The sequence below is a fragment of the Heterocephalus glaber genome, unplaced genomic scaffold, assembly GCF_053883595.1.
Source record: "Heterocephalus glaber isolate CG9 unplaced genomic scaffold, H.glaber_assembly_v1.0 deba00000122, whole genome shotgun sequence".
In the NCBI taxonomy this organism is placed as follows: Eukaryota; Metazoa; Chordata; class Mammalia; order Rodentia; family Bathyergidae; genus Heterocephalus; species Heterocephalus glaber.
In genome coordinates this window covers 61,912,863-61,935,470 of record NW_028258138.1, presented here as the reverse complement: position 1 = coordinate 61,935,470, position 22,608 = coordinate 61,912,863, and the positions used below count along the sequence as shown (strand labels likewise).

Sequence of the window (22,608 nt, the reverse complement as noted above, 5' to 3'; positions counted from 1 at the left end):
CTTAAATATGGAAAATTAGCCTCTGAAATGTTCAAGGGAACCAGACATACAAAATACAAGAATGATGTGTTTGTGTCTGGCAATAATGCTACTATAATTTAAAAATTTACCTTTATGCTTTACAGTTACTATAACAATGAAAGATTAATAATCAATAGGATTATTACAATTACAAAGACAAATAGGATTATTTCACTAATTTGAGGCCATGGAAATTAAATCTACAACATAGCCTGTGAGCTATGACACTACTAAAGCTTTCTGTAAATAGTGAGTAAAGTGGTAGGATGCCTTCATACAGAAAACAAGACCTTATCAAAAGTGAGTTTTTGTTTCTACTGACAGAAGGCTCAGCTTCAAAGACAATTGTTGCTGGGAAGGATGACATGAAAAGTAGAGAATCTAACCTAGTTTCTAGATTCTCTTCATTTATCTTTTGGTCTTGGTCTTCTCAGAGAACCAGGAATGGGACCTGCATTTCCCTTGTAGCCTGGTGCATACTTATAGATGTCACTAGCTATAAGTAAATATGTCTGTCTTTGTGATCTACAGGAGCCTTGTTCTTGACTTCTGGGTTGAGGAATTGATGGATAAAGCAGAGAACTTGATGCCGTGATCCTGTGGTAGACATATAGCCATCACCACAAAGAGTCTTGTGTATTCCACATCAAGCTGCCCTCTAACTAAGCTTGTTGCACAAATCCTGACCAAATTTGGCCTTTTTAGAAAAAGATCTTGAAAAGTCTCCTGCAAACAAATAACCTTTATTCCTTCCTTGAAAACTCTGATATTTAACCCTCCCTCCTAGAGATCCAAGATGGAATGAGACCTCCACCCATGATTTTACAAATCATCTATGCTCTCAAGTCCACCCAGGAAAGATTTGTCTTGAAATCAAAATACCTTTCTCTTTATTTCAAATCTACTGGGTCCAGCTAATTGGTGAAGCAAACAGATACATTCTCATGGTGGCACATAGCAGCGGGTTCCTAGGCTAGTCTCTCAACAAACACCCCTTGACCATCCCATACTGCAATGGTCTACCTTTAGAAGGTCCAAGAGAACATTGCTTTCATTTAGCCCTAAACTTAAACTGGCAACTAATGATGCAAACATATTCTATTTACTGAACCGGATTACAAATTCATTAAATTAAGAGCCATGCCAGGTACTTCTTTTTATCTCCTAGCTCATCATATAATTCCTTAAACATGGTGGTGACTCACATTCTTATTGACTAATTTATTGACAAGGTTGTTTTTCTAGTGAGTTTCATAACTTCAGTAGGAGTCTACATAGATGATTTTTGTCGATACCAGAAGAGTTTTAAAGAAATAGTTAATAATGATTTAAAAAGAATTAATGACAGAGAATTTAAAAAGAATTAATTTAAAAAGAATTAATGATAGAGACAGCTCATGCAATAGAAAGGAATAAAAACTGTTCTACGTAAGTCTGAAAAAACTGAATTTAAATTCTTCTCTAAAAATTAATTAGCTAAATGTTGAATAAGACACTTCACTGCAGGTCATGGTATTATTATAAATAAAACTTAGGCTTGAAATAGGGAATCTCCCTATGCTTTTGAAAGAGAAAAAGACAAGGAATAGAACACAGGTTGAAGTTTATTAAGGGCTTGCTCTATTTAAAAAAAAAAAAAAGAAAGAAAGAAAAGTGGGCCCATAAAGAGTCCATCCAATTGAAGAAGCAAAATAATTCACTCAAACAGAAAAAATAGTTCATTTGAATATATTTTTTTAAATACATTGCTAGAGTTGGTAGCTAGTATTTTATTGAGGATTTTACACATCTATGTTTCCAAATGAAAGTGGTCTATAATTTTCTTTTCCTGTCCTTATTGAGTTTTGGAATCCATGCTGAATTATCTTCCTAAAGTGAGTTGCATTTAATACATTTATATGTTCTAAACAATTTCTGAAATTTATCAATATCTCTTTCTTCCAAACAAGCCAATTTCCTTAGTATAACCTCATATTTTCTCTCCATTTGTTCTCCTATGACACAAACACCATGTTGGTACATTCTAGAATTTTAGATTTGTGTTGCTCTATATGTTTTTTCAATTGACTGATTGAGGATTGAATCTAGGGCCTTCACACTGGGCTACATACCCAGTCCTTTCCTTATGTGTTGTTTTTTTCAAGACAGCATCTCGCTAAGTCACAATGTTGCCGTATCTAGATTTGAATTTAAGATCCTTCTGCTTTAGCGTCTCTCAGAGCTGGGATTACTCACCACTGTGCCTGGCTCTCTCTTTTATTTTTAATTTTTGTTAGTACATGTTTGTAGTACATAATGATTACACTCATCATGGGGAGCTAGTGGATGCACATAACACATCTTATTAATATTTTTTACCTCCCATGCCCCTCCCTTCCCATCCTCTCTTTTTTAATGCTTGTGTATTTGAACAACAATGATATTGTCTGACTTTTTACTTACTTCCTGTATCAAATATATATTTTGATAATTTATTTTTCTTCTTGGAATACTTATTCTAAATGTGTTTTGAAGAATGTGTCCTTGTCAATGTTTCTGTTTTATTCTTGAGCTCAAAAAATTAACTAGATAGAACATTCTGTATTCAATATTTTTTTCTTTAGTATCTTGAAAATATTACTTTATGTGACCAGGTTCGCTGCTGAAAAGTTCAAAGCTCTTCTGATTATTTTCTTATATGTGACAGCTTTTACTCTTTGAAAGCTTTGAGACTTTTCTCTTTATTTTTCAATAGCCACACATTCTATTATACTGTTCCCCACTGATGGCATTTGTCTTGTTCATTTGTTGTGGGCATTTTATGAGTCTTTTAAAACTGTTCTTATTTTTTTTTTCTTTTTGTAAATTCTGGAAAAGTCTCACAGTTATCTCTTCAATTTTTTCCTCCCCTAAATAATTTTTCCTTTCCATCTGAGATTCCAATTAAATAATTGACTCCTATTTTTTAATGTTCCTTTTATTCTTACCAACTATTTGTGCCTATTATCTTTTATAGATTGCCTTGTCTTGGTACTAAACGTTTCTAATTTGTTTTTTGCATCCATTCTTCTATCAATCCTTATTTCATTCATTTCATTTGTTTTGATGTTTTGTATCCAGTTGATTTTCTTCTTTTCAATGGACGGCGGTATTGCTTCCTGTTCCCAATATTTTCCCCTGACAATTTTAGTGTATTTGTTAAGCTAATTCTAAATGATTATTCTATCTGATCAGAATGTTTAGACCCTTCAGGGATCTTTCCTTGCTTTTCGTGAGCTCGTACTTCCCTGAAGTCATATATGACCTTATCTGTGAAAGCAACGTTGGGAAAAGGAAAACCCAGGGGCTGGCAAGTCTACCTTTTTTTTTTTTTTTTTTTTGTAACCTGCTCCTCACTCCAGCTGGGCTCCAGTACTGCCCTGCACTTGGCAGACTGCTTCCTGCTACCTCTCAGCTGATTTTGCTCTTTTCCTGCCTCTCAGTGTCTCTGGTACAGCAATGGAGCCACAGTAATGTAGAAAACAGAACAAGGCACAGCTTGAAAGCTCTCTTCAAACTTGTACTAAACCCTCTGATGGAGGCTACTTCCCAGGCCTTTTGCCTCCAATTCCAAACAGGTACCTAACCACCTTCTACCTCTCTAGGAATTCCCACTCAGTTTTCTTTCACTTTTTGATACCCATCAACCTCCCTCTCTTACTTCTGAGGTAACTTCAAGGTAGGGTTTGAGGAAAGAATTCAGCTGCCATGTTTGGGTGCCATCTTGGACAATTCATCAGCTGCTATCAAAGGGTCACAAGGGTTCCTAGAAAGTATGTGAAGAAGGAAGTCATAGAAACCTCTGAGGAAGCCCAGAACTGCAAAGAACATCATCTGAAAAATGACCACCTAAACATTGTGTGACACATTTTATTTTAGCTTTCCTTGTTAATAATTTACTATATACCTTAAAAACCTCATTTCTTTTCTTACTGAATGTAGCACTTTTAAAAAATATTTTGTAGAAAAGAAAAACATAAATTGATAGTTCCTAGATTTATTTGCCCTCTTTATTTTTCTGTCCATAAAATCCAATCCATTTTAGGCAGATCTCAATCTTAGACATTACTGAAAGAGTGTTAGGGGTTTAGAGCCTGTAAATATCTTTAGGAGAGCAAACTACATAATGTATACCTCATGCCTAATAAAGAAATACTATATAAATGTCAGCATCAAACCCAAGGTCTGGCCTGTAAGGGCCATATTAATGCTAAAGTGAAAACTGTCCATTAATTCAATCATCTGTCAACTCATCAATCAATATAATCACTCATCCATCCATTTCTCTAACCCCCCAACCATCCATCAGATATATCAGATATTTCCTGGCATCTATGCCAAAGTGCATTAAGAACTTGTGCTTTGACTTGCCTATACCTGTGTCCTCTTGAAAGTAAGCACAATAAGTCCAAAGCAGATAGTCAAAATATATGTGGAGGTCAAAGACCTTGTTCTTAAACTCATAAGTGTAAGTTCTCTGGTGGACAAATTATTCCTGAATGTTCTACTGCAGTTGCCAAGATAAACATCGTAATGGAGAGCTTCCTCACAGACAATTTATATTTCTACAGGTTAAGCTTAATTGTATTTTGTGGGCTTTTATTTGTTTGTTGGTTTGGATGTTTGTTTGTTTATTTGTTTGACAGTGCTGAGATTACGTGTGTGTGTGCCACCACACTTAGCTCCTGTGGACTTCTGGGGGCTTGTTGTTGTTGTTGTTGTCTTGGGGGGAAAGGTACTGGGAATTGAACACAGAGCCTTCACATCAACTATACTCCTACCTCATTTTCATATTTTAGTTTGAGGCAAAGTTTCTCTACATTGCAAAATTGTCCAAGCTGGGATTGAAGTTGTGATCCTCCTGCATCAGCCTCCCGGAGTGCTAGGATTGCCCCTGCACCACCACACCTGGCTGTGGGCTTCTTGAAAGAGAACCCTGCAGGGTCCATAATACAAAGAATAAACTTTACATTTTAAGACACAAGGATAATTTATTAGGTGTGTTCTATAAGTTGAGAAGGGGAAATTTTGGCAAATAAATAAATAAATAAATAATCAAACTGAGACTTTGGGGCACAGAAGAGCTCAGGAAGAGGAAGTGGAGTCCTTGCATAGTTCTAAATGAACAGAAGGTGGCAGCAGTAGGCAACACGCATTCTCAGCAGAAACGCAGCACTTTGCAAAAACCAGGGACAGAAGGCTTTGAGAAAGAGAAGGTCAGGCGACTACTGTGGTGTGGAACATTCATCCTCTCTACCGGGGGCAGGATGTAGCGTCTCACATGATCTGTCTGGGCATCCCATACCCGGTCATGCCCGCCTGCGAGGCTCCCTTGTTGCTGCCCATCTGCAGCCCTATTACGTTCTGTCCCTGGCGAAGCTGCTCTTCTGAAAATCCTCTCCGATTCTGCTGGGCTTTCCTGGATGGGGAGAGTAAGATGGAAATGTCACATACCAGTTTTCAAGCTCTTCTCAAGCTGTACCAGATAGGCTGTACCTTGGCTCACCAAATAGACCAACAGGCCCTACCCTGAACTATGGCCCATCTTGAATTATGACCTTACCTTGACCTATGGTCCTATCCTGAGCTATGACCCTCTCTTGAACTATTGTAAATCCTTAACTATGGCCCTGCACTAAGCAGGCCCTACAGTGATGCATGAGCTCACTATCTCTGGAAACCCAGATGTTTTTCAGCATTTCCAGCAAAGAAGAAAGGAGGATCCATGATGGCCTCTTTGGGGGCTCCCACTCAACTTCCTCTCTTTTTCCCTTCTCCAGACTTTTTTTCTCCTGCCAACACTTTAGGTCATCTCAGTCTGCATCTTCTTAACCTCTGTCTCACAGTTACCTCAAGCCCTTGTGAGAATTAAAGTCATCTTACAAAGCATGCCATTGACGCCACCCCATATTTCTTGTACAGGGTCAAGGATCCGTGTTCCATTTTAGAGCTGAGGGACCTTGGGGTTAATGAGGGAAATTTTATTTTATAAATCAGAGGTCAGCAAGTTGGTAAAGAGCCAACAGTTAAAAAGTTTGGACCTGAAGGCACATAGGCCATGGTAGATCAGAATGCTGGGACAAAAACTAGGGTTTCAACATGTCAATACCTAAAAGGTTTTCAGGCCATTGTCATTTCAAATGATACAAACTGGTATCTTCATGTAACTCTCAAGGACAAGGAAAGGTGATCCAGGAAATGAATCACCAATTATCTGCAACAAAGTGTTCCTTTCTCTTCATCTACAACCAAGCTATCCATTTGAACTTCCCGCTTTTCCTGTAGGCCCCCCTCAGTCACTTTAGTATGACAAAGTGCTAAAAGACCTTTTTAGCAAACTGAGATGACCATATAATTTATGATTCAGATAAGGACACTCTTGAAAGTAAAGGAAGGTATTATTAATTGTATGCTGAAAATGGGACTGGGCCTGGCAAACAGGACATATTTAACCTTCATTAAGTACAAAAGAATTTTATTTATTTTTTTGGTTTTTTGGTACTGGGGATGGAACTCGGGACCTTGCACTTTCGAGGCAGGCGGCAGAACCACTGAGCTAAATCCCCGGCAGACAAAAAAATTTTTCAAAGGAAAGGAAGGTGGTAGGTAGAGAGGGAAGGGAGAGAGAAGACTCAGGGCTGCTTGGGTCATAATAAAATCAAGTTCAGACACTGAGTCATTGAGTACTTCAGAGAAAAGCCATATTTCTTGCTGAGCCTCTGAGGAGGACCTGGACAGAGCAGGAGGATCCAGCTCTTAGATAAAAGGAAATGGCCAACAACTTGTAGCCTGGGTAGAGTGTGGCCTGGATGGCCACATCAGATTTTCCTTGCTATAGGTGACTCAGTTGTGGGCCAGGAATGCGTGCTCCTCAGAGCTCCGTATGTAACAGTCTCTGGGAGACTCCCAAGCTTCACACCGTCTCTCTGGCTCTCTGCCTCAGGACGCAGGAAAGGGATGTTTTTACCTGTGGAACCAGGATGGCTCTCCCCGGTAACAGCCGTCATCCTTAGTGACTGCAACGCTGCCTAGAGCCATCAGGGTCCTCTGCACAGCTGCCATATCCTTCCCTGGAAACCAGTCAAGAGATGAAAGCCAATTGGGTATCAGACCACGGAATTCTGGAAGGATGTGGCTGGACGCTCAGGAGGGAATTTGTGATGGGAGTTTGTGGATGATCACATTCAAGGGGGAAATGCTAACAAACTCTTCCCAGAGAGGCCCTAAGATGACCAGACACAGATTGCTCAAAAAAGGACAAAATGTAGCCTTGTTAGTTATTCTCTATCAGAGTTACCTTTCTAGTCTGTTCATAGTGTCCATACAAATAAGCATTCAAAATACACGCAGCTCAGATACAGACTGGCCCCTGCCTACACAGAGGACACTGACTTGGTGGAATCTGCCAGCTGGGTAAAGGTGAGGTCCTCAGAGGGGTGGGCCTGATGGTGTGCAGACCAGTATCCTCCAGAACATGAAATGCAAAGAGAAAAGGAAACTGGAAAGAAATTGGTTGGATGGAATATTTCTGCGCCAAACCCCAGGTGGCTCCTCTCTCTCACTTTCTATGGGTTAAAAGGGTCTAAAATCACCCAAGTTCATCAAATTGAGTATTCACTTGGCTCCTTGAGCCAGAAGCCTGGCAAGTGAAGAGTAGCAAATCAACATAAAATACATCAATGCGACACAATTGAAAGGTTCTTTATCTTGTGCAGCATGAAAGGAGCTAAACAGAGACAATAAATCACTGGCTTGTGTGAGAGAGAGAACAGCAAAGAGAGATGTGAGACTCAGCCCTGCACAAGGAGGGGCTGTGCTGTCACCAGACAAAGTGCACAGAGAATACAGATGTGCCCTAAAGTCAGCCTGCCCCTCTCATCCTTGCTCCTTTCCACCTTTCCAGGTGATGAGCATGTGCTAAACTGGGAGGGAAAGATGCTACTGTGCATGTAGCCTGAATCTAAAAACAGATCAGAAGTCTGTGCAAGCGGAATGTGCAGAGTGCAATGCAAAAGCTGAAAGGCACAGAGTTGGAAAGGAAAGGAGCCTTCACCATGATGGGGAGGTGGGAAAGTTAAGGGCAAGTATGAAGAAGCTCTCTAGGCTGAGGGAGCCATCTGTGTTTTCTCTGGCCCGGTTGCTGCAGCACAGCCACTAGGGAATACAGGATTACAGGGGGAAGACAGATGGAAAATGAGAATGGAGTATGAACTGTAATAAAAATAAACAATTAAGACCCTCAGAGGAAGTCCAGCTCAAGATGTCCGTTTATTCAAAGTGGAGAGAGCAAGAGAACAGGTCCTCCTTCCCTCACTGCCCTCCCCCAGCCCCACCTTCCAAATTAACCATAGGGTGATTGCCTTGATCCTAAGATCCTGTGGGACTGGCTGATGGATTTAGAGACAAAATGCTTTTAATGGAGTCTTTCAGATTCAAGGAACAATGAGAATGGTGAGGAATGGAGTATCTGGGCAGCAGTTGGAAGGAGAAAGGCACAAGCAGTACTAAGGATCAGGAGGGAGGAAATGCAAAGGTGGTTGTTAGAATGACCCTTCTCTTCTACAGACAAAAGCATTTTTGTAATTGTTGTGGTATAACAGGATGCTTACAAAAAATAGAACTGAAGTAAATGACATTCTCTTAAGCAGTAAGCCATTAAAGAGAATTTGGAGCAATGATTAAGCACAGAAAGGCCTAGCTTAGGGTACACCAGTCATCATGACTCTACAAAGAGGTCACAGGAAGTTTGTTTCTGGTGGCTGGAAAAAGCTGGGCTGAAATGTACAGGATCTCAGGAAATGTGGGCCCTGACATCTGGCAACTCTCTCAATGCTATTACTCTAGAGCAACAGGTGAAATGTGAGCTTTGCTAAACCACATCCTCTTTCATAAGTGGCTAGCCAATGCACACAGTACATGAACCCAGAAAGAAAAAATTACAGGCAAGTGTCAGGGATTAGAGAACCTAGAATTTTTAATACCAGCCCCATTCTCATTGGAGGAGAGTGGTAAAGGAAGCAGCTACATGATTGATATAGAATCTGGGGAAGAAAGTATTATTTGACAAGAATAAATTGGAAATTTTTTACTTGAGAAAATTTCCAAAGCAAGAGATTTAATATAAATTATAGGCTAGATGCTTTACTATATGTGATCTTAGCCTCATGGAGTTAGGACTATTCCTGCCCACCTATGGATGGGAAAACTAATTCAGGAAGTTAATTAATATGCCCAGAGTCAACCAGAAAGACACAAAAAACTCTGGTTTACTTATTTGGTGACTCTGGGCTGGCTTGAGTTGAGCTGAAAGCAGAGTCCGCCATCAGTTCACCGGGCCGCGCCGCTGTCACTCACAGCGCCTCCTCGTGGCCACGATGGGGAAATATGTTCCTCAGAAGGAGTCAGTGATCAGGAAATGTGAAAGGGATAAAACTGGGGAGTAGGTTTCTGAACCCATAGCACCAACCACAAAAAGCCATGAGTTTTTGGATGGTTTCACCTGGAATAATTGTGACGTATCTTTACCCAAGATCAAAGCAAAGAAAATTAGTTGGGATCAGTGTGATGACCAAGTTAATTATTGTCAAGATTTCAAACAGCACTATGACTAGAAATAGGCTGTCCAAAACAAGTTTATGTCTAGCTCATTTTTTTTGGTCTTGTTTGATATGTTTTCTAAAACAGGTTCCTTACATTCTCAGGCTGATGAAATGGGAAGAGGACATTTTTCCAGCCTCTCTTGCCAGTTCTGAACCTCAGATCAAGTACGTATATTAGATGGAAGAGGCAGGCAGGAGTTAGGCCCACTTGCAGAAGCTGATTCTTGTAACAAGGCATCAAAAATTTAAATGCAGAAAGAAGCAGTGAAGTTAAGAAAGATCCAGGAAGTGTGCTGGGCATAAAATAATACATGTTAACCTGCTTGTATTACATAGGTAATATCTGTCTTGTTATGAAGCCTTCAGAATTGGGCAAATATAAAAAATAGCCAGACACAGTACTGCTTCAGAGCAGAGTTCCCCAGACTCTTTGGCTTTTTAATGTGATATGGGTGGGGCCATCTCTTAAAAAATATAAATTTTGAGGTCATTCTACTGAGGGACTTATACACTATGATACAAAATATGGTGACTATTTAAATTTTTATAATTTATTACAATGAAAGATACATTGCCATTAAGTCCCCTCAAAATACTGTCCTTTTTTTTTGAGCCACATGAGAGTTTATTTTTATGTGAGCTGTATCATACAAGCTAAAGAAGTTATTTTTCCCACAAGTCTCAGACTGTATTTCAACTACTGTTTACCTAAAAAGTGAACAAATGTAATAGAAGAAGTAAAGTCCAGTAGTGCAGAAAAACTGACAGAGCCTGTATTGCTGATTGCTGTTAGATGCTCATCTCCCTGGATAATCCTACAAGTGCCTGGAATGTTTTAAATGCATGGCAAATATATCAATGTAATTTTCATTTCAGTCTGGTTGTCTTAGGAAATCTATGGAGAAAGAAGTATTTACTTCTTAAGTCAGGCTCAAAAATACTCTCCTTTCCTTTGAACACACTTATCCCATCATTTTTTTTGCTACTTTCTGAAGCAGTTCTGGAAGTCCTCTTTTGTTCTCTCTCTCTTGCATGGTATTGCCTTGCAGGAGATTGAGACCCACCACCAGGGTCCTGGATATACCTTCATGTCCTGAATAGATATATGTTTACTTTTCATGATCACTTTAACTTTTGGGACGATCCAGAAGTTGCATAGTGTCAGATCCAGTTAATATGGTAGATGAGGACACACCATAATTATTTTTACAAATCTGACTCCTTGTTGGATAGCATATGGCACCAGCATTCACCACATGTGATCACACCTCATAAAGACACTCATGAAGGAGGACTTCCAGACCTACTTCAGAAAGTGGCATGAATGATGGGACCAGTGTGTTCAAGGGAAGAAGAAGTATTTTGAGGGTATTAATGTATGTATTAATTAATGGTGATATGTATATTACTATAAAAATTTTTAAAAATTTAAACATACACTGTAGTTTTTGATTCACCCTTTACTTGACAAGTCCTGGGACTGTATGTTTTTTAATAAGCTCCTCGTGTGACTTAAACCATCAGGGCAATTTGGAGAAACATGGGTTTTACCTGGTGACTTCCAAAATAAATTAATCATCAGAATTCCCTGAGCATCTTAAATATTCAGATTATGGGCTGTCTCCTGGCATAATTCTGATACAAACACATGGACAGGCAAACTCTAAAACTTTGGTTTCCAATTTTTTAAAACATCACAGTGTCTAGCATATGGTGAATACTAAGTAATACTTATTAAGCAATAACGCCTTCCTTCAGATACATTTTCACTAAGTCAAAAAGTAAAACCAGTCATTAGGAGTGCTTTGATCCAAGTTGGAAATCAGCCCAGAGCTCTGGCAGCTTAAAATCACTTTGCTTCCTGAGAGTCACTCCTGGATACTTTGGTGGGTGCTGGTGGCTCTTCAGATCAGCCCAAATACCACTGCTCAATGCCATTCTTCCAAGAAAAGAAAGCAGAAAAATAGTGCTAAAAGAAGAATCAATCTGGTGTTGAGAATTTTCTAGATACAAACAGAGCAGAAGTGAGATTGAGTCTCAGTAGTGACCTAACAATAGACCACTGATCCTAAAAGGAAATGACACAGGAAAGAGGAGAAGCAGGTTTACACTATCACTCAGGATTTTAATTGGGCCATTAGACTCTTCTAGCCATCTATCACGGGAAGAAGCTAATGCTAGATTTGACATTTTAAAAAGAGCTGGTAGAATCTGAAAAGGTTATATGATGTATCATTCCAACTGCATGACACCAGAAAAGGTAAATCTAGGTAGACAGGAAAAAAGATCAGTGACTCCCAGGGTCGGGGATGCCAAGGGATGAAAAGGTGGGCCACAGAAGATTTTTAAAGCAGTGAAATCCCCTGTGTGACACCACAGTAGTGGATATACCTCATTATATATTTGTCCCAACCCAAGAATGTACAATGGCAAGAGTGAGACTGTTGGCTCTGAGTAATAATGATGTGTCAATGTAAGTTCATCAACTATAACTCTGGTAAGGAATACTGATAACGTGCAAGCTAAGCATGTGTTGGGACAGAGGGAATATGGGAAAAATCTATATCTACCTGTTAATGTTGCTTTGGACCTCAAAGTCATGGAAAAAAATATATAAAGTCTTTTAAAAAAAGAGCTAGTGGCTTTCTCTGTGTTACCTGGGAAACCTAAGAGCAGTGGTGGTGAGCTTACAGTGTGCGTGCCGCAGCAGGCTGTTTGTATCATTGAAAGTTCTGCAAGGTTTGCCATCACTACAAGTGTCAGGTAGCAATGGACACTTTGACTTAAGAATAAAATGGTCCTTGTTTCCTAGACTATTACCAAGAAATGTTACCCTAAGTGTGGCCAGTACCCCAAGTACTAAGCTATAGTCCCTAGGGAATGGGGCTGGTGTCCTGCACTGTAATGACTGAACTTAATACTGTTAAAGTTTGAGCACTGTTACTATAAAGATACTTCAACAAGAATTTTGTCCTCTTACTTTTATTACTTTCTCTGAATAGTAACTTAGGCACAGCCTCTGATTCTCCACTCAAGGTAAAGAAAATATTGCTGTAGTCGAGAAAGAATGTGAGAAGGTAAGTTGGTTTTGTTCTGCAGGTTTTATGAATTTTTGTTGCTTGCTTCCTCAGCGTGAGGGACAAGAAACTGTACAGGGGAGTATTTCTCAAAGTTGGATTCCCAGGCCAGCAGAAGCAGGATTACCGGCAAATTGACAAGAAATGCAAATTCTTAGGCCTTACCGCAGACTTAATATCTCAAAAACTCTGGGATTGTGGCCTACTAAGTGATTCCAATGCATTCTAGAGTTTGAGAACCCCTTTCTGAAGGAAAAACCCAGCAACTACTATTATCAGTAGCCACTACAGTAAAGGCAGTGAAAGCTGCCCTGATATAAAAGGAGGCTTCAAGCAGTAGGCATTCCTTACATCCCAGGTCACTACAGCTCCCTGAGACATCCTAAAATATCTCTCACACTGGGTGAAATGTTTCTTCTCTTCTGCTGTTGAAGAATGGCACATATAGTGACACCTCCCCAGATAATATATTTGAACTTTTCAGGCTTTCTACTCCCAGTGTAAACCACAGCTCATTGCTTGGTAATAGTTTAGGAAACAAGGAATATTTTATCATCAAGTCAAAGTGTCCATTGCTACCTGACACTCGCAGTGATAATGAACCTTCTAGAGCTTTCACTGATACAAGCAGCCTACCAGTCATCAAGAGAAGGAAACGGGCATTTACAAAACTCTATATCTAGAATCCTTGTCCGATTACTGACAAAAGATCAATTGATCTTTGAGTATTGTTTGCTTTGACCTTCTAGAATTTTTTTATGCTTAATACTCACCAAGTGATTATTCAAATAAACTAAAAAGGTCAGTTGCTGATGGGCTAATAGTGGGGATAGAGAAGCCAACATTTATTAGGTGTCTAGAAGCCAGGCATTCTGCTAAGCATTTTACACATTTAAGCCCTATAAGAACCCTATGAGGGAGTGCTAGGCCAGCTTACAGAGAAGAGAACTGACATTCTAAGAAGCTAAGCAAATTAAACAAGGTCACACAACAAATAGGCTACTAACAAAGTGTTTCAACCTGTCTACTTTACTTCAAACTCATGCTCTTTCCACTGTACCAGGGAGCTTTGAGCCTGAAATTAGCAAAGCAACATATCATGGAGAAAAATATCAAAGAGGCAATGACCAATAAGTGAAAAACAGTCAATAAAGTGAGCATAAAACTAGCCCCTTTTTTTTGGAGAATGGGCGAGGCGGGTGGAGAACTCACAGAGGGCAGAGAGGCCAAAGGTCATCTGGGCACCCCACTTCAGCTCCTGTGTGTGGCCGTTAAGCCTATTTGTTTTAGGAAGAATATATGTCTTTCCAGCCTTGTTCCTCCTCCATGTTTGATTAGTCTCAGAAAGGACAGGTGAATGACAAGAACAATTTTACATTGCCAACATTTACCATACTCTTTTTGCCTGGCACTACTCTCACCACTCCCAATGTATCACCTCATTTTTTCTCCATATCAATCCTGTGTAATAGGTGCTATTCTCTCTGCTTTATACCCAAGAAAATCAAGGCTCAGAGAAGTTAATTGCTAAGTGGTGATGGAAGGTTTGATGCAGGCAGTCTAATTCCTGACTCAGGACCCTGCAGGATACTATATCTTCCTGGATAAGATTTCATTGCAACCCTTCTGACCAGAGGCTAGACCAGTGGTCTTCCTTGTTCTCACTGTTTTTTCTCTTACACATTTACACACCTGCTCGTGCGCGCACACACACACACGCACACTTCCCTTTCTTCCTCCTTTCTTTCCTCTTCCCCGTCTATTTGCAGAATGATGCTGAAGTCTTAGCTACAGTGTACTCTCCTCTGAGTCACAAACTGGAACCCATGGCAAACCTGGAAGGAACCTGCCATTCACCTTCTCTCATCCGAGAGAAATACTTCCTGTAATCTTCCCTCCCCTCCTTGCCATCACTGAAAGGACTGGTGATCCCAACTTACTCCCAGAGAGGCCTTCCATAGTGTTGTCTACAATGTTCCTGTGATGGGGTTGTTTCCTGGATCATTCAGTCTTTGGTATCTTTTTGAGGAATCTTGTTTCTGATTGCCCCCATATCCATTCTAAACATTTTACCTCAAAAGGGTTTAGGGACAGCAGAGGCAACAGGGACACCTGCCTACATAACTAATTGAGTAGATGAAAGGGATCTGGCAAGTCTGGGCCGGGGCAGCTCTATTGGTCTTCACATGAGGCAGCTGGTAAGGTCACTGGGCAACTCGGGGCAGGCAGAGCCTCCTTAGGAAGAAGATGCCAAGTCTGGGAAAGGTAGAGTGAGACCAGAGGAGCCCAAAATACCTGCAGAGGAGGAAGAGAAATACCCAGGAAAGGAGGGCGGGACTACAGTGGCCACAGCCACCACAACCTCGGCGCAGGGAGTCAGGAACCAACATGAGCCAACTGAAATGTGGGGACAGCACTGACACCTCAGTCAGGGAGTGGGATTTCAGGGGGAGTGTGGGACTACACTAAGCAAATGCTAGTCCAATAGCTGTGTATACAAATGCCTATGCCCGCACACCGGCACAGATACATCAACACATGCCAGCCCTCCCTGCAGCATGGCTTTGAGTCCAGCTTAGTCATCCCCAAAATCATGAGCAGCCAGTTCTTGCAGAAAGGAACCTGGCCGGCTCTTGCTAGCTCTTACAGAAAGGACCCTGGCCTTGTCTGCTCACACCACTAGTCCAACTCCCTCCACATCTTTGCTGTAAAAAAATTATTGATTAATTAATTAAAAAACAAAAAATTCCACCTCCTGCTCCATAGCATGCTAACCAGCTCTGTCTTGAGCTTCAGACCCTGGAAAATTTTGTGTCATGTCCAATTCACAATGAACTGCCCTGAACTTTAATCTTCCCTGGGGTCTCGAGGGATCATTTGAAAATGCTAAAGAATCTGCTTCCCTATTGCCAGTTCCTACTTCGTCCATGGTCTATCTGGACTGTCAGTCATAGTACCTTTGGAATCAGTTCCTATCTTTCTCTTCCTTTAAAGCCTTATCCTTCCTATGTGCTGGGGATGGAAGCTGGGGTGTCTGTCCTGTTCTTTTTCCCTGGAAGCATTAGTCTTCCCTGGAGCTGACCTGTCCACTGCTCTATCTCAAGCTATTGCAATCACACTCATGCCTCCTGTCCTTCCTTTTTGTTAAGGAGGATCCAATACACAGGGCTGAAGTGGTGGTGGCAACCTCATGTAGTATGTTCAGCAGAAACATTGCTCCCTCCCTCCTTCCCTGCTTGTTGCAAGTACCTTCCAGGTGTAAAACTCACCCTCATGGCTTTGGAGAAAGGGGAAAGGAAGTAAAACCTCCTCAACAATGTAAAGATGGGAAAGCTTCCTCAGGATCCCCACCTTCTAGACTTCCCAGTTTCTTTCTCCTCCTCCAAACTTCCTGCACTTGGAGATCTCACCAGGGTCCTTTTCATTCACACTAACACTGTCTTTCAGTCCCACACAGCCTTGACTCAACCTCCTTGTCCTCCTCTTCATTGTCATCAGCTAGTCATCCTTATGACTCACTCTGTAGGTGATGGAAACTAAGCTTCCTGTTTAAGGAATGGCCTAGCAGAGTAGTTAGGTCCTATTCCTTGGCATCAGAAAGCCTGGCTTTGAGGCTGTTCTATACTAGGTCTCTGATGAACACATGTAGCCATAGGCAATCTTCATCATCTACAAAATGGGGAAATTAAAAACATCTCATAGTTTTGATAGAAGAAATCACTGGCATTATGCAGTAAAGCACCTACCCAATGTGCAGAAGAGTGTCATTAAGTCAAAGCTGTCTTTATTAACTGGGGAAAATCCTCATAGTTTTGTTACAGGAAGCATTGACCATGGCGTCATGTGGGGATTTGGAAGCAAGTGTCCATGAAGTCCAATGGCTTGGGCTGAAGTTCTAGATATCAAAGTTTCTATGTAATGGTAAAAAACAGGGTAAACTCCTTGGGGTCCTAAGACTTCACTCATCTGTGAGGGAAACATAAATAGTAGTTCCCTGAAGGATGCAGAGGATTAATGAGGTAAATATTTCTTTATAATTTGCTTGGTAGGATGGTCCTCTGCTAGAAAACTATTTCAACCATCCAGAGGAATGTTATCCCATTCTCCCTGTCAAAAAGCCATCTGGATCACGGCTCTGGAGATCCTGTTGGTTAGGGCACAATGACAGCCAGCGACAGTGAGCATGTGAGTCAATCTAGCAGTTCTGCTCAGACTAGTCTGTCTCTCTCAGTGCCTCAGGCAGGTGTAATCCAGAAAGGGCACAGCTGTGTGGACAGACACACATATTTTCATTAAAGGAGACTACTCGGGCAGAATTTCCATTCACATCATTTTCTCCAATAATGGTGGATTACTAAACATGCGTAGGAATGTGATTTGCTTTTTACCTTTGTGAGATTTCTTCACCAAGTCAATTCAAACAAATGTGAGATGACAAATGTGAAAGAAAAAAACCATTTATCACACTCTTTGAGCAGAATACCAATCTGAAAGGTATAGTCACCAAGCTCCCAGATAATTAGTCAAAAAAAGATTGGAGTGCAATTTACTTCTCAGATTGAATGACAAAATAGCAGCAGAGGCCTTTGTCTACAAGCCTTGCTGCTGGTGAGTCAGAAGTGTAGTCGCCCCTGCCTCCCTTCCAATAGCTGTGATTTGTGATGGCAGGGTGACAGGAATAAAAGGCATCCATGTCACCAATTGCGCTTCCTCTCTGTGGAGGCTTCTGTTTACACTAGTTTGCTGAGGTCCATACTGCCTCCTCAGGGTGTATTGTTCAGTACAGGAGAGCACCCACCACAAAGCGGGAGGCTAACAGTGCCTCAGAAGACCACTGAGAGCACAGGGAAGAACACTGTGAGTGGTTTTCATGGAGAGCTAGGCGAAAGGGAGGGGTAGGAGGAAGGAGGACAGATCCAAGGCAGAAAAGGCCATTTACCTTCCCAAAGATCCACAGTCTGGAAAATATCAGTGGTCCTGACTCCATAGATCTCCGCAGCTTTTAGGAACTGAGAGATTTGCTCCATCTGCTTAAAAGCCATCTTTGACTCTGAGATCTTGGGGATGGGCTCTTGTCCTGGTGGGTATAAACTGTTTATCAGCTTGCACAGGACCTGAAGGGAGTGGAGGGGTCACAGAATCAGTCTTTCCTTTTGTAACTAATGTCACAGATAAGAAGTGAGACCTGCCACTCCCGGCCCCCAACATACCCCATGAAGCACAACTCACATCTGGGCAAGAGAAAGTCCTGGGCACCAGGAAGGCACAGGCTCAGGGCTGTGTAACTAGGCTCCTATATGAGATCCCCAAACCCAGACCACCCTATGGCCACGGCTGTACTGATCGCAGGGGAAGCTATTCCCTTCCTTTTCCAGGGCGAGGGAAAGAATATTTACACATAGGCAATGATTCGAGGCGGTGAGGACAGGACTCCACACTTTCAGTGGAGGGCTGTGTCCATGGTCCTGGGAGGGGACGGTTTGATGAGCTCTCTATCAAACGCAGATCAGAATCAGTCTCCAGTAACGATCCCGTATGTGTACAAGTGGAATGGATGTCCTCCTTCCAGGCACCTCTAAACCGAGTCTTGGGCAACCCGATAAATTCATGGGATAGCAGTTATGTAACAGTAAATCACTGCTTGTGGAAAACGACAGACTTGCTTGAATCAGCGAACCCTGGAGTCCTCAGACCACCAAACACACGCAAGCATATGGTCAGAACAGCAGTTATCAAATAAAGACTCCCTTCGTGTACCTGAGACCCCATCCATTCAACTGAGTCTTTCCGGGAGCGCGGCTCCCCAGAAGTCTGGGAAAGTGGCCAGCCCCCCCACCTCCTCTCTTTGTTTCACAGTACCCAGCCAGTTCCCTCGGGGTAAGAAATGGCCCCTAAGAGCAGATGCACTAAGAAGAGTGGGGAGATCTAAGGAAAAACGTCTTTTTTTCTCAGTGGAAACATCAAAAAGGGCTTCACATTTGCCAACAGCTCAGATAACTCAGAAGGAAACCATTATGCTCAGATGGGTGGAGAATCCTCTAGTCTAGATAGGGAATTGTGCAAGAAGCCCAAATCTTCCAACCCTGAAGAGATAGAGGCATTTCCATCACCTCCCGGTGAGACGCAGAGCTGGGCAACAGCCGCTCCTCCCGCGGTTCCCCCCCTGAAAGAAAGGGCCCTGGGGAGGGTTTCCCTGCCCACCGCCCTAGCCACCGAGATCGCCGCCGGCCTCGCCTCACCGTTCCGTCCATTAACCACTTCTGAAAATGGGCCCTGCCGGGGGGCGGGTGCTCGATGTCCTCGGCGCACTGCAGGATGATCCAGTCCACCAGCTTGTTCTCCAGGTCCGCGTCGTACTTCTGCTCGATCTTTTCCTGCACCTCGCGGCTTAAGCCGTAGCTCGGGCCCCTGTTAGCCATCTCTGGAAGAGAGGAGAGGAGGCGCACGGCATGCACACGAGAGCCGCAGCGGCAGCCCCGACTCCCTGCAAACCGGGCTAGGACGTGGCCGGGGGCCCCGGGCCTGCAGCAGCAAAGCGAGCAGAAAGCCGGGCGTGGTTTAAATCGAGGAGCCAACGAAGCCAATGGGGTTTCACCTACAAACGGGAAACGAAAGCGCAGCCACGAGAGCTGGTGACTAGAATAAAGCCCCTGTCGGGGGCGGGGGTGGACTGGAAGCCCTCTCAGTCCCGCCTATCAAGGAGAGGAGATGCTGCACCCGGACTCACAGTCCAGCCTCAAACCCCCAGGCAGCAAGGGGGGTTGGGCGTGGTTGTGTCCTCTTCCTGTCAGCAGCGCTTTACAAAGCCAGGGACCCTGCGATCTGAGAGAGCAGGTTATTCACAGGCCGGGAGGAAGGTGGCTTTGACGTACAGCTGCTGCCGCCGCATCGCGCGAGAAGAAAGGCACACTGATTTGGTTTTCTCTGGGCCCGAGGAGGATCAGATCAGGGCTGTTGCTAAGAGCCCTCCAAAAGCCAACCCTCTCCCGCGTCAGGCAAGCCCGCCTGCCTCCCTCCCGCTGGGAGCGCCTTTCTCAGACGCACAATGCCATCTCGTCCTCCGGGAGCCGGCGATTGTACACAAGGCCACCAGCCAGCTGCACGAGGAGCCCAGGGCCTGTGGGAGGGTCAGTTCTGCTAACTTCCATCTGTCGGGAGAAGCCAGACCACTTTTTCCCTGCCCCTATAGCAACTGTCTGTCGGGATCAATGGGGTGGGGTTGGGGGCGGGGGGACTGAGAGCCACAATCATTCACTAGTTCAGCTGTCAGCTAGGCTTCATCCAGAAACTTCCATCGTGCAAGGGTAAACCTTGCCCCTCAGTGTAGTTTTATTCAAGAGATTTGCCTCTTTAATGCTTCTTCAAACTAAAAGACACTAAGAGCAAGTTTTACAAATTAAACAAAAAGCAATGTCCTAAGAATTCTTATGGTGAAAGGTTTTGAAAGTGTGTAGATGTCATCTGTGTATGAATGTTGGCACAAACAGATACAACCTCAGGAGAAATAATTTGGTTTAAGTTGAGGTGAAATTTTCATAAATTTTTTTCCAGTGGGTTAGAGGTTTGTACTCCTAGAGTGTAAGCTACTTGAGGTTAAGGATGAAGTCTCACTGGAGCTAAGTAAATATCTTGGTAATTTTCATGAGAAAAACACCCAAGTGTTTGTTCTTTGCTTCATTTCTTCATCCAATAAATATTTATTGCATACTTAACTGTGTCAAATACTGGACTATAAAAAACAAAATATAATTCTGGCTCTAGAAAAGGTTGGTAAATTGACTCAAGCCCATTAGGTAAAGCAAATCTAGTACTTAGGATAGTGATTATTTTCCCTGTGGGAAACTGACTAGAAGCTATGCAGGAAATGATTCCTCAAATAATATATGTATTGAGAAATATTCTGCCGTCTGGGGCCTAGACTAATGAAAATTTAATTACTTAGTATGAGTGGTTTGCCTGAAAAAAAGACTTGGCCAGTAGTTGAAGACTTGGGGAACAAGCAGAGAGCAGAAGTTTTAGAAAGAGCTAAAGAGCTAGCTTGTTGCTTCATGGAATCTGTTGAAATTCAAACACCAGCAGAACTGTCTCCAGAGACTTGGAGCTTAGGGGGAAAGCAGAGAGCAGGCAGATCAGCAGCAGAATTATGAAAGTCACAGTTTGCCTCTGGGACAGCAGCAATAAGGTTAGTTCCCATCTGGGACTCAAGGGACAGAGGCCCAATCGGAAAGCATGTCTCTTTCTCCGAGACTGGCATTTGTCCGAAGATTTTGGTTTGTTATTAAAAAAATTAGATAGGATTCTAAGGATGTCCATTTGTCATTTTCTTTTATATTTCTCTTCTCTTCGCCCCCTACCCACAGATCTTTTGTACCCAGGGATTCCTTTCCTTTATAACAGAAAAGGTAGTGTGCTTCAAGTGAGGGACTGAACCTATGGCTCTGGAGAGGATGCAGTGGTGGGGGTTGGGGGTGGGGACAGCAAGGCATAGGGTGTAAGTGTCTAGAAATCCAGAGGAAACCTTTAGAGGAAAAATGCTGGATTGCCTGGAAATTGGCTCACCCTGAATGTGCATTACTGAATGCTGACTAGCATTAGAGTTACTTTTTTTTTTTTCAATAAAATTTCCAAGGGCCTATGTGTCTAAGGTATAAAAATGAAGCATGGTAAATTGGTCCAGTAGTAAAGTTAAAATTGTAAACAATAAACACCAGCCAGATCTCATGGTAAAAGTATGCATGAGGCGCTCATGTTGTTACACTTAACCCAGAGGAAGGGGTTAGGGAATTAGGGAAATGTTTATAAATGAGATGACTTTGCATGTTGAAAGATACATAAGTATTTGCCAGGTGGGTGGGGTTAGGAAGGAGGCCACAGAGTACTGATGGCAAAGACAGCTTACTTAAGAAGGTGAAAATGTTCCTAATCAACAAAGCATAGGGCCCAAGGGGAGACACAGAAAGAAAATGCAACTGGATTCTCAAGCAGGATCCCAATTATAAAGTACAATGCTTGCAAGTACTCATGGATAAATTTTCATGAATTTTGAGAGCCAGTTTTTAAATGTAGCCATTTATAGCAATTACATTACATTAATTTTCTCTTAAATGAATTAATTACAAAGGTTAAGTACTCAAAGCAAAAGCTTATTTTGCTACATTTCCCCATTGCCTATGTTTTTGAGGATATTTGTGTTTATTGTCTCTGAATGCTGCAAACCCTGTGGAATGGTATGCTACTGGGCATTTCTTCCCAACTTCATATTCAGAGATGTCATGGTGGAAGTTTGAGACCAGCCATGATGGGAGCGCTTACATAATGCAATGGATGTTGGCATGGTTACAAATCAGCCCCCGCCCCAAGGTATTTGCTAATATTTATCATCTTTGAATGGAATTGTGTATCATGAAAAAGAATTTGAAAATTTTCATTGGGAACTATCAGAATGGCTCACAGTTTGACTTGAGTAATTGATTGTGGTGCTATTTATGGCAAAAAGACTTACAGGTAACCGGGAGTGGTAGTACACACCTGTAATCCCAGCACTCAGGAGGCTGAGGCAGGAGGATCGCCTCAAGTTCAAGGCCAGCCTGAACTACATAGTAAGACCTTGTGTCAAAAAGCAAAAAAAAAAAACTTACAGGTGGGGTAATACAGGAAGGGGAAAAGATAGTAAGATTTGAGTTAACCACAATGGGAAGGCTCAAGGTCTGAGTTAATTATTCAGTTAGTTTTGTGAGTCTGGAGTTGAAGTGGGAAATCTAGATTGTAGAATGTACTTGAATCCTGCATGCAGGTAGTAGTTAAAACCATAAACACCAGTGATATTGCTTAAGGTCCTTTGCGAGGAGGCTGATACATTGGCTGAGAAGTTCAAAGCAGGAAGAAATATGGGG

The 22,608-nt window shown here is 42.2% G+C and overlaps 1 protein-coding gene across 3 annotated transcripts; it reads right to left on the bottom strand.

Annotated features, from left to right (window-relative positions):
• Positions 1 to 5,010: 5,010 nt before the first annotated feature.
• On the bottom strand, positions 5,011 to 19,883 carry Tagln3 (transgelin 3). Of its 3 annotated transcripts, none has more exons than XM_087215279.1 (5): positions 19,760 to 19,883; positions 18,955 to 19,136; positions 17,655 to 17,829; positions 7,007 to 7,109; positions 5,011 to 5,458 (listed from the first exon to the last, which is right to left on the bottom strand). In XM_087215279.1, exons 2-5 carry the CDS (start codon positions 19,132 to 19,134, stop codon positions 5,317 to 5,319), a joined length of 600 nt encoding a protein of 199 aa, XP_087071405.1. In that variant the 5' UTR covers positions 19,135 to 19,136; positions 19,760 to 19,883; the 3' UTR covers positions 5,011 to 5,316. The 3 variants fall into 3 exon arrangements, with proteins under 3 accessions (XP_087071405.1, XP_087071415.1, XP_004835798.1); XM_087215289.1 differs by lacking the exon at positions 19,760 to 19,883 and adding an exon at positions 19,588 to 19,706; XM_004835741.4 differs by lacking the exon at positions 19,760 to 19,883 and adding an exon at positions 19,443 to 19,632.
• Between the last annotated feature and the right edge of the window lie 2,725 nt (positions 19,884 to 22,608).